The sequence below is a fragment of the Silene latifolia genome, chromosome 6 (genome assembly GCF_048544455.1).
Source record: "Silene latifolia isolate original U9 population chromosome 6, ASM4854445v1, whole genome shotgun sequence".
In the NCBI taxonomy this organism is placed as follows: Eukaryota; Viridiplantae; Streptophyta; class Magnoliopsida; order Caryophyllales; family Caryophyllaceae; genus Silene; species Silene latifolia.
The window spans coordinates 4354132-4373591 of record NC_133531.1 but is presented as its reverse complement, the minus strand read 5'-3'; the positions used below and the strand labels follow the sequence as shown (position 1 = coordinate 4373591).

The 19460-nt window shown below is 36.9% G+C and overlaps 1 protein-coding gene across 4 annotated transcripts; it reads left to right on the top strand.

Moving 5' to 3' along the window:
- Positions 1–13568: 13568 nt before the first annotated feature.
- LOC141586064 (mechanosensitive ion channel protein 10-like) lies at positions 13569–19459 on the top strand. 4 transcript variants are annotated; one of them, XM_074407181.1, is made up of 7 exons: positions 13569–13703; positions 13800–13967; positions 16725–18015; positions 18124–18259; positions 18388–18681; positions 18759–18970; positions 19072–19459. In XM_074407181.1, the coding sequence occupies exons 2-7, from the start codon at positions 13820–13822 to the stop codon at positions 19295–19297; spliced, it is 2307 nt and encodes a 768-aa protein (XP_074263282.1). In that variant the 5' UTR covers positions 13569–13703; positions 13800–13819; the 3' UTR covers positions 19298–19459. The 4 variants fall into 4 exon arrangements, with proteins under 4 accessions (XP_074263282.1, XP_074263281.1, XP_074263279.1 ...); XM_074407180.1 differs by having other exon boundaries at positions 13569–13967; positions 16758–18015; XM_074407178.1 differs by having other exon boundaries at positions 13569–13967.
- The last annotated feature ends 1 nt before the right edge of the window (position 19460 follows it).

Here is a 19460-nt window from a genome sequence, read left to right as displayed (position 1 = left end):
TACGAGGGCACTTTCGTTACATTCGAGTCGAGCATCACTAATCGTAAACTTAGTTCATCTCGTTTCGTCAAACATGTAAGTCTGAGGGTGAAAATCTGTCTTTTATTATTGTTATTTACCTTTTTGTAATCATCATGTAAGATTTATGTCGAAAATACCTCTTAAAACCGATTTCTAAAACCTCGTTTAAAACCCTTTTTACGGATTACCAGAAGATAACCGTCGAGAAAGGACGCAGCAATTGCTGCGCCTCTTCGAAGGAGCGCGATAGCACTGCGCCTCTTCGTGAGGCCGCCGCAGCCTCGCTTTTTCTTCTTCCTTCGCCCTCGTAATTCGTCAACTTTTATTCGTTTTCATTTGTTTTCTTTAATTCTTTGGTACGATAGCATAATAATTTCACATGTGTATAAATCATCATCATTAACACGTTTAATTCGTCATTAAAATTCGGCTTAAATCTCTTATAATCCAATATTTGCGGGTTTTTGTCATTAAAATCAATCCGGGTTGTGGAAATTCGATTCGTTCATATCGAGTTTCTGGAATTCGACCTTTGATATATTTTCATCTGTCTTTTGTCATATTCGTCATCACTTTGTCATTAATTCGTCATGTTTAACCTATTTTGTTCACCCATGTCATTAATCAATCGTTCGTTCATGTAAATAATTCATCTTAAATCCGTCTCATCCATGTTTTATTGCTTTTATGACTCATTCATATGTAATTAATCCATTAAATCACTTCCATCCGAGTAAATATATCATAATTAATCATTAAATTCACCAATTAATATTAACGATTTGCGCTTCGCTTCACGCCTGAAACTCACCCTTGAAACGTAAAAGAATCGCCGCGCCTCTTCCAGAGGGCGCAGCTCTGCTGCGCCTGTTCCAGGTTGATTTCTGTCCCTGAACTTCCGTTCTGCCTTGACCTAGTTTAATTAGTTTACGTATTCAATTAACTATTATCCGTATTATCACCTAATAATCTGTTCGTTTATTTGTTTATTTATTCCTTTCCCAAATTATCCGTTTTGGATGTATTTTCGACATAAATCATTAATCCCATGTAATTATTGTAATTTTCTATTGTTGTATTTATTGTATTTCTTTTATTGTATTTCCTTGTATGCCTTCACATGTAATTGAACTTAAATCCTACTTCGACATTAATTGTATGCTAAATTACGTGTTAACCGACTTAGTCTAATTCTCACATGCTAGGATTAATCTAATGAATGTTGCATTGCATGCATGTAAACGACGATATATCGAGTATAGACGATTTCCCTAATCATTAGTAGAGGCCGCTATCGAGGCGGGCGGGATTAGGTGTTCGATCAAAAGAGCTTCCTAATACGTACCCTCACCCCTTACTCCAGATCTCTGTGAACATCCGTGTTCATTGGCATTCACGAGAGTCATTCTAGACATAGAATGCTAAGGGTAACGAGTTCTTGGTGTTCATGTCACTACTTTGTATCTTGACATGGCACGAGGTATTCGAACGGTTTCCAATTTTCCACAATAAATTGGTGGCGACTCCACAAATGCAAACGCTTGATTCCCAAGCGCCCCCGTGGCCCGTGTCCACAGTTTGGCGACTCCGCTGGGGATAATACACTTACGTGTAGCCCAAAGGGTGAAACTTGAACAAGGTTAGGGAATAGTTTGTACAAGAAAATTGTCGGTTTTCATAACTCGGTCTTCCTAAATCGTTTCATTCGGCCTTCCTAGGGCCAACCCAACCCATTCGACCAATCGTCCCGTCTAAACGGTCCTAATTCTTATTTGGGCCTAAGGATGGATAGCGATTGACGTCATCCATACCATGGTACTTACTCTTATTTGTATCAAGGACTTTCACTACTTGAGGAAATGGACTAGGAATCGGCCTTACTCTTGTTTGGTACGAGCCTCTCCACAGACCCCGGGTTTGATTGTTCGGTATGGCAACCCACCTTTAAACCAAAACCCTTTTTAAATGCACTCAGCATCCCGTTATAATGCCTGTATATATGTTTGTATAAATACGTGATCACCATTTTGTAAACAAAGCCATGACGAAATTTTGTAAAATAAAATCCTTTTCAAAATGTAAACATCTTCAAAACAGCGCGAAATAAGCCGAAACTCTGTTCATATGTCGAGTCAAACTTCGGGCCTAATACCCATTTCAAAACCCGTGTAAAAAAAAAGTCAAAAAAAAAAAACAAAAAAAGGTCCGGAAAAAAAAAGGAAAAAGAAAAAAATTAAACCAAAATATTTTTCAAACCATGTAAATGTAAGTATGTAAATTCAATTGGGCTAAGTTAGAGTCAAAATTCAAATCGACTATGTCCTAGTCGGAACTCTGTCGAGTCATAAACCCGTCTTCCTTTACATTTTGGGTCTTTTCAAAATTCAAGTCAAGTCCTAAGGCGTCACGCCGTCATTTTGGACCCCCTACCCCAATTCAGTTAGGATCTAAACATTTCCACACCTCGACTTACACACTCGAGGCTAACACATCAAGTCATTCCAAAATCCGTTTCTTGAATTCTCCTAATGACACGTTCGGGACACACATACCCGAACCTCGAGTCAAGTCTGTCTTAAACAACACAAATTAGAATTAACATGTGTCATCAATCCCGTCAATAAAGTCAACCACATAAATGTCACTCTGTCGATGTCAACACTCGAGTCTAAAGGTCAAGGTCAAACACCGTGAATCCAAACACGAAAGTCACTCACGACATTTCTTGGATTCACAAGTCAAAGAGTCTAGTCATCTCGTCTCGTCATGTATCCTTTGTCTGTTGCCTTAATATGCGTGATTCCAAGTCAAATCGAGTTGTAATGCGTGTCATTTCTGTCGAGTAGGAATCCAGCAAGTTCTGTCAGTCAACAAAGTCACGAAGCAGTTCAAGCCACAATCACCGTGTCTCTTCAAGACGTTTATGCCATGGTCCTGCGAGTTCAAGCTACAGTGGAAAATTTGAGCATTCGCATCCTCACCCTAGAGAATAGAATGGTGGAAAAGAACACGCCACCTACAGAAACCTCTAGTCTAGGTCGTCCAAAGCTTACCTCTTGCAATAACAATCGTCCTAGAAAGCCAAAAACAGCCGATAGAAAACCTGGGAGACATCAAAGGGTGCTTACCGATTTAGGCATGTCTTATGCCGATACTTTGAAGAGACTCTCTGACCAAGGCAAGCTACCTCCAATAGGGCCGACTCCGGATCCACCTTTAAAGCAACAGGTGAACTTCTGGAAGGGCAACAAATACTGCTTATATCACCAAGGTAGAGGTCATGATATTGAAGAGTGTTTTCTCTTGAAACATACCATCCAAGATATGATCGAAGAAGGCAAGCTTCCTAAGCCACTTTCTATCGCGCAATCTAAGAAAATCGACCCTCTTGGGTCTAATATCATTAAACATGACGAAGAATCATCTCTAGACTATTCTCATCTCCTCAATCTTCGTGACGATGAAGAAATCAATGTCCTCGAAGATGACGATATCCAAAGTGAAATGCTCATACTTTCCATTGCCTTCAACAACAAATTTTCCAAAATAGAGAGAGCTATTGATAGCCTAAACTCTCAGCTTTCCAACATAGAAAACCAGTTCGCCGAAATGGGTAAGAAGCTTGATGCCCAACCTCCCAAAATGAAAAGTGTCTAGACAAACCCTCAACTTGACAGTCTTAAGGAGAAAGCAAAAAGCGAGCAATCTATTCCTAGTTCTTCTCATCCGGGAATCAAAATCAACAAAGGCAACCTCATGGAGCCTTCATCAAAGAAACCTAACAACTCTTCAAGGTCATTCACAAAGGCTTCCGAGAAAAAGGATACGCCTCCTAGGAAATTTACCAACATTGGTATTACATACACCGATGCCCTTCATAGACTCATAGAACAACGAATGTTGAAACCTATCGGTCCTACACCTGATCCAGAAAAGAAGGCTAAATTCTGGGATGAGAACGTCTATTGCCAATATCACAGGGGCAGAGGACATGATACTGAGAGGTGCTATAAGCTCAAGCATGTGATCCAAGATATGATTGAAAGTGGGAAATTGTCTCTCTCAACCTTTAACTCACACGACAGGTTAGGCAATCCTCATGGATACACCACTTATCAGGAAACTCTTCTTGACTGTTATCCTTCCAGTGTTCCCAATAATGAGGACGGGGTGCTCAAATAGGTGAATGCTCAAAGTCAGATGCCGAAGCCAGTTGCTGGAAGAGTAAATGTTCAAGCGTGGGCCGATGATTACGTGTCTAGATCTGAAATCGAGTCAAAGTCCGAGTCCGAGTCTTAGACTTTCTATCCCATAATTTTGTTCTAGTGTCTTTCTCCATCTTCATTCCTAGTGACAACCTGGGGGCTGTCCCACGAGTCACGTGTCTTCTCGAGTCTATGTTAAATACATTCATTATCCATTTCAATAAAAATACAATTTTCAATCCACATATTCTATCATGTCTCTTCCTTTACCCTTTTCCTGTGACAACAAGAATTGATTTGAGATATTTAAAAACAAATAACAACAACACATGCCAAGTCAATGTGAGTGCACTTAAATGATGTTCCATTCCAAGTTGTAGAGGACCTGAAACTCCGTGTTCTTTTCTTACCTATTCCATGTCTGGCAATAGAAACCACAATATAACCCTAGTCTAGGACAAGCATATCTCAAGAGATTTTAGGACGAATCCAGACCGTCTCCTTGTTGACAATCCATGACGGAAGGCAAGCCCATTCCCCACAATAAACAACCCTGTTACTAAAATACGAACCCGTTTCACACTAAAGGTGCTAGTCTGACCCAAGTCCATCCAAGACGATACGAGCCATGATGAAAGACAAAAGGCTCAATCAAGAGAAACTGAGGTCAATATCCAAGGCAACAATTATGCCCGTAATCCAAGACAAAAGAGTCAAAAGAAGAAGGCCCAATCAAACAAGTCAATATCGAAAGTCAATGTTATCCTCAAAAAACCGAATCAAAAATCTGAGCAAGAAGCCGAGATATATTCTAGACCAAGAATCTGAATCTGAATCAAGAACAAGTCCGTAATCAAATACTAAACGGAATACTTCTGAAGTCTATATAGAATCAAGTTACAGTATAGAATCAAGACATCGATGAAGATGGTTAGCTAGCACCCCCACTTAGCCTTTCACACATCACACACCCTAAATCCTTCTCGAGACCGTTAGAGGGAGATGGTTAGGAATTTTGAGAATCCTCTAAAGCTTGTCAAATATACCCATCCTTTAGGGCCAAGACATGGAAACTTGATCCCACATCATTTTAACCTACCTTTATGTGCTCAGGCTACATCAAGCCAAGAGACTCCATTTCCAAGCCACATTACAAGCCATAATCCCATCAAGCCTTAACTCCACAAAATTAAGCTCCAGAGATTTGTTCATCAAAGCCTCTTATTACCGAGCCCCACAATCCAAATATCTAATCCAGTTTCACCTTGACCCAGACACGAAGTCTTTAAATACTTTGCTACCCAGAATGGGACATACCCAATTCATCCTTAGGGTCCACTTTTAGGTGTGCTCACGCGACAAGGAAATTTTTTACAAACTTAATTACACTTCTTTGGTCTATGATCAAAGGGAGTTATCTCAAATCGATTCTTCGAGTCACCAAAGGAATATTACCCTTGTGACCCATACACTTTAAGGTCCTGACAACATAAGCTTAGGCACACACTTGAACTACGAGCATGGTTTGATTTCACCTTTTCAGGTGGATACGTAGGCAGTCCTTTCTTACACAAGAAGGATACAACCACAACACCCAAACAAAATTAACCAAACCTCAGAACTACGATCTTGTTTAATTTCACTTCACGTGAATACGTAGGCAGTCCTCAAGGACACAACCATCTCCACTTCCAACTTTCAATCTCAATTATCAACCACCTCAACCATCAACTTTCAACCTCTATCTCAACCTTCCAAGCCTCACTTAACATCCCTTCCACAACCAACACCTCTTTACTGGGGGCTCCTTATTGTCGCCCAACCTCTTTTTTTTACCAAAATTCCAGAGTCATCTTCTCATCCTGGGAGCTTCTCTTCCAAGATGCCACCCTTCCTTTAAGTCTAGCTAGTACTCGATCCGGACAATGACAAAGGTCTTAGATCAATTCTCCAAGTCATCGTGCCTCAAGAGGGGTCTCTTTTACAGCAAACGGTGGTGAAAAAAGTCCTAGTAGACAGATGATCTATGGGTCATGTCTTGCCTTTATATGCCTTCATCATTCTTGAAATTCTTATACTTTTGGAACTGATACGCATTGTCACCCACACTTGGCTAGGGGTTGCGCATACGTAGGCAAAGTCTGTCAGAGTCATCCCTGTATCGCGTCAGTCCAAGCTAAGTCTACATTTCGTGTCGTGTCCATATAAGGTATGTGTCATGTCAAGTCCTATGTCTAAAGCCCATTGAATATGCATAACGCATTACAAACGACAAACTTCTTCGAACAAGTTTTAAACGACTTTTAAAAAGAAATGACTTTTGCAAAACCTATGTGTTTCCTCATTCGAAGTCCATGTAATAATCGCTTACGTGCATATATTAGATTGCATTCTTGTGTGGCTACTAACCATTCAGGTAAGTATCAGAAGCAGTACTTTATCAAGACCTCGCTTGCCACAACGAGCGAATATTCTTTGACAGGTGTTTCGACACACCTCTTTTATGTTCCCCCAGCGAGAGTACACGGATAGACATTCCCTCTCGAGACATGGAGACCAGTTCCCGATTATGTTCCCCCAGCGAGAGTACACGGATAGACTTTCCCTCTCGAGACATGGAGATCAGTTCCCGATTATGTTCCCCCAGTGAGAGTATACGGATAGACATTCCCTCTCGAGACATGGAGATCAGTTCCCGATTATGTTCCCCCAGCGAGAGTACACGGACATACAATCATCCCTCTCAATACGTAGAGATCAACATCAACCCCAAGACTTATCGAAGTTTGTTTGAAGCTGAACGCAAGTAGATTTCTCCCAGCAGTTCCAGACTGTGTCCTGCTGTCTTCTCCCAAAATCATCGTTTTATTCCCCAATGAGAGTTTGCTTGACGACAGAGACAGACAGATACCCCCAGGCGATCCTTCATCCCTTTAGGTAACCCTTTTTAGGATAAACCCTTCAGATCTTTCAGAAATTTACCTTAATATTTCAGACAACCCTTTAGATAACCTTTGGGATAATCCTTCCTTCAGCCTTCCTCCCTTCAGATAATCCTTTATTTCTTCAGACACTTCAGGATAATCCTTTCAGTAACCTTCAGATAACCCCTTTTTAGTTAAGTCCCTGTTCAGTCCTTTAGAGAGAATTATCCTTCAGCCTTCCCTTTGGAGATAGCCTTCAGAGTTAGCCTTCAGAAGTATTAAGAAGTTTCTTCAGAATCCCTATGACCCCTAATGCCTTCAGACACCAAGTTATCTTCAGACCAAAGAGTTTTGCAGAAACGTCTTCAGTCCCGTTTCACCCAGGGGTATCTCAGGTATGGTTTCTTATTATGGCTGGAGAGCCTCCTTACGTAGTCTAATGGACTTTAAACGACCCTCCCCGATAGTAGACAGACTCTAAAATGTTCCCGACGACATGTCCTTGGCTCAGACCCCTTGAGCCGCCTCGCGTCGGCATAGTCGTCAGGTTGTAATCTTCGATTGACCTGATGGCTATACTTTGACTTTCGCCTTATCCAAGCCTCAGTCAAAGTGGGGGCTCTGTAGATACCTCATTTCTGCACCTCCCGCAAACCACCCGGTGATGATTGGGCCGCATGTTTGGTACGCGGAACGATTTGTGACAGTTCGTAAGTTTATCGTCAAGTGATCGCTCAAACATTGATGTCTACCTCTTAATTGTCATCTACGTGCCGATACGGTCGTTTTGACAGTAATTAGAGTACATTTGGAGTCTGGGTAAAAAACCGTCTTCATTTCCTAAAACCGCCAAATCCCGAGTCAAAAGCAATGTGCTTGTCTACCTAAGGTTAGGATGTCATAAAATGTTGAGATTATATCTCATTTTGAGTTCCATGTCACTTCATTAGGCTAAACTAAAAGTTTACATTACAAAATGTGCATTTCATTTAGTTAAAATGACAACCCAACCTTTAGGCCCGTTTTTCGAGGTGATAACAACTTTGTTGGGTCAGGCCTATTTCACAGAAAGTTCTAGATCTTTCTTTTAGCTTTCCAGCGCCACCAAAATCACCTTAATCCGAGTCTTGTAGAGAAAGTTATGCCTAAAATACGACAGGCTGTGAAACGCGCTTTCTTGCGCAGGAGGAACCTGCTGAGAAAAGGACGCAGCAAGTGCTGCGCCTCTTCCAAGGGACGCAGCACCTGCTACGCCTCTTCCTCAAGGCTTTATTTTTGTCCAAGTTTCCGTGTTTAACCTAAGTCGGTTATTTTCGGGTTTTTCTCTCTTTTCCTAATTCCCTCCGTGTGATTAGTATAAATAGAGACCTTCGGTCTCACATATTTCTCACGCGAGTGTCCGCCCTTCTCTTCTCCCTTTGCATTCTAGACCATGTTCTTACTTTTTAGCGCCTACGTGCTTGAACATTCGACCACATAAGCTCAGATCCTTCTGAGTACCAGCCTCGTTTACATGACCGACCAATTTGACCAACTCCACCATAATCAACTTAATTAATCTTAATCGTTTTCCTCTTACGAGGGCACTTTCGTTACATTCGAGTCGAGCATCACTAATCGTAAACTTAGTTCATCTCGTTTCGTCAAACATGTAAGTCTGAGGGTCTGTCTTTTATTATTGTTATTTACCTTTTTGTAATCATCATGTAAGATTTATGTCGAAAATACCTCTTAAAACCGATTTCTAAAACCTCGTTTAAAACCCTTTTTACGGATTACCAGAAGATAACCGTCGAGAAAGGACGCAGCAACTGCCGCGCCTCTTCGAAGGAGCGCAGTACCTGCTGCGCCTCTTCGTGAGGCTGCCGCAGTTCCTGCTTCCTTTCTTCTTCCTCCGTCCTCTGTAATTCGTCAACTTTTATTCGTTTTCATTTGTTTTCTTTAATTCTTTGGTACGATAGCATAATAATTTCACATGTGTATAAATCATCATCATTAACACGTTTAATTCGTCATTAAAATTCGGCTTAAATCTCTTATAATCCAATATTTGCGGGTTTTGTCATTAAAATCAATCCGGGTTGTGGAAATTCGATTCGTTCATATCGAGTTTCTGGAATTCGACCTTTGATATATTTTCATCCGTCTTTTGTCATATTCGTCATCAATTTGTCATTAATTCGTCATGTTTAACCTATTTTGTTCACCCATGTCATTAATCAATCGTTCGTTCATGTAAGTAATTCATCTTAAATTCGTCTCATCCATGTTTTATTACTTTTATGACTCATTCATATGTAATTAATCCATTAAATCACTTCCATCCGAGTAAATATATCATAATTAATCATTAAATTCACCAATTAATATTAACGATTTGCGCTTCCGCTTAAAACACGGCCCGAACTCACCCTTGAATGAGCGCAAGAATCGTCGCGCCTCTTCCCGGAGGGCGCAGTCATGCTGTGTTCCAGTTGATTTCTGAACTTCCGTTCTGCCTTGACCTAGTTTAATTAGTTTACGTATTTAATTAACTATTATCCGTATTATCACCTAATAATCTGTTCGTTTATTTGTTTATTTATTCCTTTCCCAAATTATCCGTTTTGGATGTATTTTCGACATAAATCATTAATCCCATGTAATTATTGTAATTTTCTATTGTTGTATTTATTGTATTTCTTTTATTGTATTTCCTTGTATGCCTTCACATGTAATTGAACTTAAATCCTACTTCAACATTAATTGTATGCTAAATTACGTGTTAACCGACTTAGTCTAATTCTCACATGCTAGGATTAATCTAATGAATGTTGCATTGCATGCATGTAAACGACGATATATCGAGTATAGAAGATTTCCCTAATCATTAGTAGAGGCCGCTATCGAGGCGGGCGGGATTAGGTGTTCGATCAAAAGAGCTTCCTAATACGTACCCTCACCCCTTACTCCAAATCTCTGTGAACATCCGTGTTCATTGACATCCACGAGAGTCATTCTAGACATAGAATGCTAAGGGTAACGAGTTCTTGGTGTTCATGTCACTACTTTGTGTCTTGACATGGCACGAGGTATTCGAACGGTTTCCAATTTTCCACAATAAATTGGTGGCGACTCCACAAATGCAAACGCTTGTTTCCCAAGCGCCCTCGTGGCCCGCGTCCACAATTAGTAATTAAAATTTATTAATAAATATGAAATAAAAATGAAAAGCAGGGATACCATGAAAAATCTGACAAAATTAAGGGTATCAAGGCAAAAATTCCATAATTTTTAATTGCTAACTAGTTTTGAAACCCATGAAAAATCACGGGTCCTATACAAATTTTCTTTTTCTGTTAATACTACTTGTATAAAACAGATCTTGATTTGGAAACATTGTATGCGATAAAATAGGATGGAAATTATGAGATTGACATAATAACACGGTAATAATAATAATAATAATAATAATAATAAGTAGTGGGGAATAGCCGAATAGAGGCGTGATTTTTCATTATTATTATTATCGTTATAATAATAATAATATGAGATTAGTGGGGAATAGCCGAATAGAGGCATTGTATTTGTCGTTAAAATATGGGTCTTTAAAAGAGATACAAAAAAAATCTAATTATGAATAACTCTTTTTTTCCTCTATTAACAACCTAGTAAATTAATTGGATTTAGGCATTTAATAGAGAGTTTTTTTGAATGTATATGGTGAACGGATGACGTTTCTCATTGCTCTGATGATTCATGATTTATGCTAACTCGTAAATTCAGTAATGATTTGCATTCTCAATTCATCATACTCAAACTAAATAGTCTAATTATATGTATATAGACATAATTTGTTTATATAGAAATCAATGATTAATACTTATACATGGGTTACATATTATGTAACTTCAAGATATTGGTGTTCCGGAGATTGGGGAGTTTCTTAACCGCCAATTTACTAAAGGCGGTCAAGTTTTTCTCCTTCAATAGGTAAAAGAAAAATAGCCTAACAAAGTGAATGAAGTAAGACTAATATAGTAATTGAATAGATTGAATACGTGTCTCTCCATTTCAAATTTAATCATCATTTGATGGTTTTTTTTCTTGTAAGATTTATCCGTCAATGTTGTGTCGATACTTTACTACAACTAAAAGGCCAAGAATAACTAATAGGCTAAAAACCTTAGCATAATTAATTAATTATTGGAACAAAAATAGATAGGCTAATATCAATTAAAATGATCAACGACATAAAATTACATCCTCAATATGGTGATTACTCCATTCAAGAGCTTCAGATTTGATCATCCATATGAACACATCCTCCAACATCAAATATCGTGTTAACTGATATTGAACCAATATCTGAAATAAAAAAAATAGATAATTCTTAAATTGTGTTATGTACTCACCGATTGTCATGTATTAATAATTAAAATAGGAAAATCACCCAAAAAAAAAGAATTTCCAAGAAAAAAATGAGAAACATCATGCTACCTCTTGAAAAATCCACATACTTGTCGATTGTTATTTGCACTTATTGATCTCCAAGTATGTCATGCTCCTGAAAAATTCAATCAATTGTACAAATTAGTATTATGCCAAAATCAATTGTACACGAAATGCAAAATTCCATAAGATATACCGAGTATATGTAAAATATTATCAAATGAGTTTTATATTAATAATTAAAATAGAAAAATCTCCAAAAAAAAAAAAAGAAATATCAAGAAAAAAATGAGAAACATCATGCTACCTCTTAAAAATCCACATACTTGTCGATTGTCATTTGCACGTATTGATCTCCAAGTATGTTATGCTCCTTAAAATTCAATTAATTGTACAAATTAGTATTATGCCAAAAGTAATTGTACATGAAATACAAAATTGCATAAGATATACCGAGTATATTTAAAATATCATCAAATGAGTTTGACCAATATAGTAAAATCTTATATTGGAAAATAGAACATGAGAAGAACGAATGAGTTGTAGACTGATAAAAAATTATAATAAAAATGCATGTCTATTATTATGCTCATGGAATAGACATTATCATCTCAAGAAAAAAAAAAGTAGTAATTAAGAAGTCATAATATCATCAAAAGTTTCAAGGTAAATTCCTCAAAAAAAAAAATTCAAGGTAAATTAAAAATATGAATCATTATAAAAGAACTTGAGTGAGTTAGGAAGAAAGAAGATGAAAAGTATGGTTAAATGCTTGTGGTGAATTGAATAAAGTATTGAAGTGGAAGAAGATAAAAAGTTTATTGTCTTCTTTAATTTTTTCTAGTATTGTAGTTGTAAGAATACATATTAGGGGACATAAAAGAAAATAATTATGATATGATGAGACTTGTAATATGACTTCTTGAAATCATGTGGTTATATACTTATATCACATGTCATTTAAATATATACTCAATGTTAACCTTTTTATACTATTATTATTATATAGATTTTAAAGAAATAAATAAATGTATACTTTAATTGTATGAGCTGTGTTAATATGAATAAATTTAACCGATTCACTAAATATATGTTCTCTTCCAAAAATTTCAATTAAAATGTGAAATATAAATGTAAATTATGAAACTTTGATGTGAATTTTGGTAAGTTACATCTTTTTTTTTGGTTTTTTAGCTCATCAAATCTTTAATATATACATTTAATTTAAGAATATTAATGATGTCTTTTGATTTTTTTATTTGTATGTTACACAATATGTAATGACATTTTTGTATGGACTTTTAGTAATCATTCATTTTTTTTAAAAAAAAATATATCAAATAATCAATAATCTAATAATAATTAATAAATAATTAAATAATCAATAAAAATTAATAGAAATTAATGGGGTATAAAATATTAAATGTTAATGCCATGTGAAATTAAATTAAATGTTATAAATAATTTTTTAACTATATAGTATAGATATATGTCTACGTGGAGAATGATGGGGTAGACGTGTGTCAATTTTAACTAAGGTGGCAATGTGAATGTTTATGTGGCTTTTCCACATCCTATGTGGCTTTGTCTCGTTGGCCTTTTTAGGATGCCTTTTAATTGTATTTATAGATTTATTATTACATCATCAAAACTTAACCTCCATTTAAAAGCAGGAGTATCATTAGAAATCTGACAAAATTAAGGGATACCATGAAAAATTTCCGTATAATTAATGTAAACGTTGAATACGATTAAAATATTAATTTTAAATATGTTTTACTTTTTAAAAAGTATTTTTTTAATTAGAAAAATCGTTTAAAAAAATGTTAAAATTTCTTGTCCCGTATTTCGACTCTAACTCGACTCGTGACCCGTATAACCCGATCCATACTTGACCCGACCCGAGACCCGATCCGCCTGACCCGTTTGACAGATCTAATTTCAATAGACTGTCAAACCTTGAACGGTCCGATCCGACCTCATTTTTCGATTTTTTTAACCCGATCGACCCAAACCAAACAACACCATCACTCCGTCTTCCATCAACAACCTCACTTTTAACCCAGCCCTCTACTAACAGAAGCTTGAGGTATTTGAAACCGAGGTGAACTCCATTTCCCCGGTAACTAATTAACTACTCTCTCCGTCTCAATTATTTATTTACTTTTGATTAAACAAATGATTGAAACGAAGGGAGTAATTTACTTCCTCTATCCAGGTGAATTGTTGTGTAGTTGTATGACCTGTATCGGTACACACATGGATTTATTACATTCCAACTTTATTGCGGGGATTCGCTCCGTTTCCCCGATAACTAATTACTCTATCTATTCCGGTCAATTCTTGCATACATCTCTATCAACAGAATCTACGGTTGCGGATATAGGTAAGCAGTAAGCATTTGTAATCTTAACTGTTACTTTTGTATTTAATTCCTATCATTTTGTCGCTGATTTTCATTGTTAACGGAAATTCTTATCTTATGATGTTACTAATTTGTTTGCTGAGATTTTTCGCCCCCTAACTCTAATCCGTGTAAGTCTATTGAGAGATAGTCTCACAATTATCAGCTAGTCTTGAGCCCGTCACAAGCTCGTGACCTCTCACAAAAAGGGAGAGGTGACAAGGTGGGGGCATCCCCCATGTGCTTCCCCACTCACCTCTTAATGGACATTTTGTGAGTGGAAACGGTTTGTGACGGATATCGCCGTCACAAATGAGAATTTGTGCACAATTATTATGTTACTCCCTCTAATTCCATATTTTCTTCCCCTTGTAAGTGGGCACGCATATTAAGAAGAAGAATAAAATAAGAGTAAAAGAGTTGGATGAGTTTTGGTCATAGGAGAGATGATGAATAATTAGGAGTTAAATAAAAGAATTGTGGGGCCAAAACATTAAGAAAAGTAATAAAATATAAGTAAAAGAGTTGGGTGGGGTTTAGTGATAGGAGAGAGGGATGAATAAAATAATAGTAAAAATTTCCAAAATAAGAAAAAAAGGGAGAAAATATAGAATATGAGGGAGTAATTTAGAATAGGCTACAGAACATTGATCTTTCAATAATTTAGGGAGAAATCGTCTACCCCAAATTTTTGGTTTCGTCGCCAAAGAATGCAAATTTAAAAGGATGATATAAATTTCTTTGATAAATAGAAGCTCTTCACTCCCTCTTATATTCATTTAATTATCAGTCTCAAATCCCACTTACGCCAAGGGAGCACAAATACTATCTTACAACCAGTTGTATATTAGCATTGTACAACCGTCTCAAAGTTGTTGAGTTCTTTACACAAAGTTGTCGAGCTATTTTATAAGTTATTGAGCTAATTTTAAAAGTTATTGAGTTTAATAATTATTCCTCTTAACTCAATAACTTTGTATTGTAACTCGACAATTTTGTTAGTAAAGCTCGACAACTTTATAACAAAACTCGACAACATTGAAAAGGTTGTACATAAACTACATACAACCAGTTGTATAATCTATTAATTGCCAAGGGAGCTGTTTAGAGTCGTTGGTATCAAGTTGATATACCGACTTTTTTTTTATTAGGAAAGAAAACTAGGTTGATTATCTCGAGTTGATATACAGACTAATTCAACATATTTGAACTAGTCAATCATAACCAATGAACTAGTCTTATAATTATTCAATATACTCCCTCCTATTCTATATTTTCTTCCCTATTTCCTAAAACGGATTATTCAGGTTTTATTCCCATTTCTTATTTTAGAGACTTTTACTCTTATTTTATTCATTCCTTTCTTCTATCACCAAACCCCACCCAACTCTTTTACTCATATTTTATTACTTTCCTTAATGTTTTGTCCCGACAATTCCTTATTTAACTCCTAATTATTCATCCCTCTCTCCTATCACCAAACCCCACCCACCTCTTTTACTCTTAATTTATTCCTCTCCTTAATACCCGTGCCCACTAACAAGGGGAAAAAAATATGGAATTGGAGGGAGTAGTAATCAATCATAGCCAATGAACATCTAGTCTGTTATGTGTGAATACAGACTAGTTCAAGTAGGTTCAAGTCTTTCAGTAGTTGACTTTTACATGATTGATTAGTATTTCATCATCGACACCGACATTATCTTAGTGCGTCAAAGATTCTCGCCTATAACGAGTCAAATAGGACTCAGATGCACCCAACTTTGAGTGTGTTTTAGGAGACATTGTTTTTTGGACCAAGTTGGCTCAAAGATGAAGAGTACATGCTTATTATGACAAAGACAGAAAGAGAGACGTGGGTTCGAATCAGAGTGTATTTTATACGGAAGCGTAATGAAAAATATTATGTGAAAAGAGTAAGACGATAATAATAAATTGCACTTTTACAATAATTTTATTATCACTCAAATAAATTGGAAATATACCAATTACAAATAAACACTCACACTCTCAACTCACTAATATTCTACGACTCACAAACTCTCACAAACTCTCTTATTGTTTGTTTTGTTTTTGTGTGTTCTGAGTACAATACACATCACAAAACTATCCTATTTATACTACACAATACACTATTGAAATAATGGCTTGATTGGCTTCTACACACAAAGTCTTGCACACATGTGTAAAATAAGTAAGGTAGGTGAATGCTATTCACTTCATTGACTTAGTTACCATGCATTGCTGCTACTTTGTTTTCTTACTTGCTAAGGACGGTGGAACTAAGATAGAGTAGTAGGAGTTGATTAGTTTAACAGGTTCAACTTGGGTAGGTGTTCCGTCTCCGTCTCCGTGCTCTTCATTTCATGTCATCTGTTAAAAAATTACAATTTGTAGTATTTTATTTGTATATAATGGATGGCTGAAAATGGAGATGGCTCCCCTCTTTTGTTTATTTCATTTTGATTTGTTTTCTTCTTCTTGAGTACATGTTAATATACATTAGGAAGCTCTAGGCTGCTGAAAAAAATATGGAGGCTGACTACGCTCCATTAAACGAACCACCTCAAAGTCCATCTTCACAAAATATAGAAACTGATTCTGTGAGTTTAGAAGTCGAAAACCTAGTTTCTGGTAGTGAACAACCAACTGAAGTTGCAGAAATCCAAAATGAACGTACCTTGCTTGTAAAAATCACCATGGCGATTTATGATCAAATTCTTCAACTGATCTTTGCAGGTTCTGTCCTAATGTTATGTCCTTGTTTTACAGTTGTTACCATTGCAGCTCTAGCATTATTCTTGACCGCATTTGTAGTTGTCCAATTCGTCCAATTCTTTGCTAAATGGGACGTTTTTGGAAAAGGCTTTATGAATAAGGTACTTTTGCGCTACTGGATAGTTTCTTTTTCGCTTATTCTCTTGATTGAAGTAGCATTAATTTATCTATTTGCCGAGTATGTTCCTGCGTTAAAACTTGTAAAGATTTTAGGATTGCCAATAACTAAGTGGATTAAGATAATCTCTTTGCTGGTAGGATTGGTCATTTTTAGCCAAGTCCTGTGGGCCTCTATTCATTTTTATGTGGGAATACGTGCAACCAATACATTGATATATAACGGTTTGATTGACCCAGAAGCAACTTCTGAGGCCTTTGGTTGTCTCCTGTTCTGGTTGGCGGAAGTTGTGGTCATAAATAGCGTCCCCACTTTTAAGCAGAGCAAAATAGTTGGAATTTATACTCAGAAATGGATTGAAGCGTGTCTCTCTGTCCTCTTAGTTTCTAACATCATCTCTTGTTTTGCTCAAACCATTGTTTGGTTGCTACTGAGATTTGACGCTGATGATTCAAAGAGTAAAATGCTTCGCTTTGTGCTTTCAGCTTCCGGCCTTGTTACCTTAGAAAAAAATTCCTCCACCCTAAGATATGCAGGGTATGTTGCCAGTGGTATCAAGAGAAGCATCATATTCGTCCTAAGCGCGGCAATGCTCCTACTTACTTGGCAGTTGTATATTGGGCCCCACCTAAACATAACATCTCTGGATAAGAGAATCATGCAATTTGGTACTTGGACTTTTGTTAGTGTTTTAATATGCTCTTTTCTTTGGTTAATCAAATCTTGTCTACTTTTGTATTGGGAGGCTTATACTGTGTATGATAGATTGCACTCTAAGTTTACTGATATAGGAAAGCAATTGTACTTTCTTGCTCTTCTTAGCTACACCCACTTCCAAATAGTAATTGAACGACCCACAACAAATTCTATTAAGATACCTAGATACTTAAAACTGCCACCGGAGGAGACAGTTTTGGCAATTTTGATCAGTAACTCTGAACCGGGGGTTACTATGATTCTTCCTAGAAAAATTGTCAGGGAGGAATTGATAAATAGTACGGGTCCAAATGCATCAGCATACAAGTTAATGCAGGCAGCTGGATATTTTTTGAATGCTCAATATGCGTTGTTCAAGGAAGGCAATTTTGAGGGCCTTCATCATTTGCAAAGCACCGACTCAGGAGATAATGATGCGTACGAAATTTATCTCTAGGTTTATCTACTCCGTAATAGCTAAGAAGATGATTGTGAGTAAGAAACTTTTTTCTCATGGGTTTTTTTAAATTGGTTGTGATCGATCAGGAATATGATAGAATTATTGAAGAAGATTGTGAAATGTGGAGAATATGGAGATGCCGACTGGAAAATATTATCTGAACTGCTTTCTGCTGTCGATCCCACCAACGAAATAACTTTCCAAAAAGTTCAAATATGGATGGTACTCTACTCATCTTCTTTATACATCGGCTACTTATGATTGATTAGGAGATAAGATAACTTTTTACGGACTATATAAATGTCAATTCCTATGGATTGAAATTGACAACTCAAATTGCATATGATCAGGAAAGAGCCCACAGCAGATGTAAATATCTTGCAAATATGCTTCAGAGTGGAAAGGACGCAGCAAAATGCTTGAACCAAATTATGAGTGGGCTAATAATCGCTGCGACTGTCATGACGTGGCTGTTTCTTACAGGGTTAGCTACAACTGCAGTAATTGCCGTCATAGCATCACCATTGCTGGCGGCTACATTTGTGTTTGGGGATTCTGCCAAGGGTTTGTTTCAAGGGCTCATATTCGTCTATGTTGTTCATCCATTTGACGTGGGTGACCTGTGTGTCATTGACGAAAAACTGGTTAGCTATGTTCTTACTGTTGTAGCACAATCTTTCTTTATGTAGGTACACAATGTGATGTCTTTTGATTTGTGTAGCTTGCGGTCAAAAGAATTGGTGTTTGGTGCACCACTTTCTCAAAGGTTCGCACATTTAGTAAGCAACAAGAAATAATATATCCAAACTCGGAGTTAGCCACCAAAAATGTTATTAACTACAAGACGGAATTTCCTTGGGCTGATAAGGTAGAACTTGGCCTAAGTTATACGGAAGAGGAAGCAACTAAGAATCTGAAACACCAAATCGAAATGTAAGACTATGATGGTCGGCTGGTCGCTACTCCGACAGTTTTACTTGTTACTAATCCAATTTGTGTCAATCTTTTTATTTACTGTAACATCTTTTCTGCAGGTATCTTGATACTGAAAAAGAGAGGTTCACCCCCAATTTTCATAGCGTGAAGATATTGGAGATCGGAGATAAGGATAAGATTGAGGTTCATTTTAGACACAATGTGCAAGCTAAAGGTTGGATCTACTTTGAATGTCTAAGGGAGAAGGAGAAACGAACTTCCGAGTTTGCGCTCTATTTAAGAAATCTCCTTAATCAGCAAGAACTCAAAAACAAAGACTCCTAATTAACATTAGGTTTAAATCACGCACTGGATACTGTAAAAATTTAGTCTTGCTCAATGCATGTTTGAGTAAGAAGTTTCCCTTCTTTTAATTGAGTGAAAACTGCTTGGTTGAATGCTATTGGTTTTGGGTATGAAGTTGTCAAGAATCTGCTTTTGTCTGCAC

Bases quoted from the DNA above. Each gene is read 5' to 3' on its own strand.
- LOC141586064 (XM_074407178.1), top strand. From the start codon at position 13,760: ATGATTGAAACGAAGGGAGTAATTTACTTCCTCTATCCAGGTGAATTG. The intron at 18,016-18,123 runs GTACGAAATTTA...GTGATCGATCAG, and splicing joins GACTCAGGAGATAATGATGC to GAATATGATAGAATTATTGA. The intron at 18,682-18,758 runs GTTAGCTATGTT...TGATTTGTGTAG, and splicing joins GTGTCATTGACGAAAAACTG to CTTGCGGTCAAAAGAATTGG.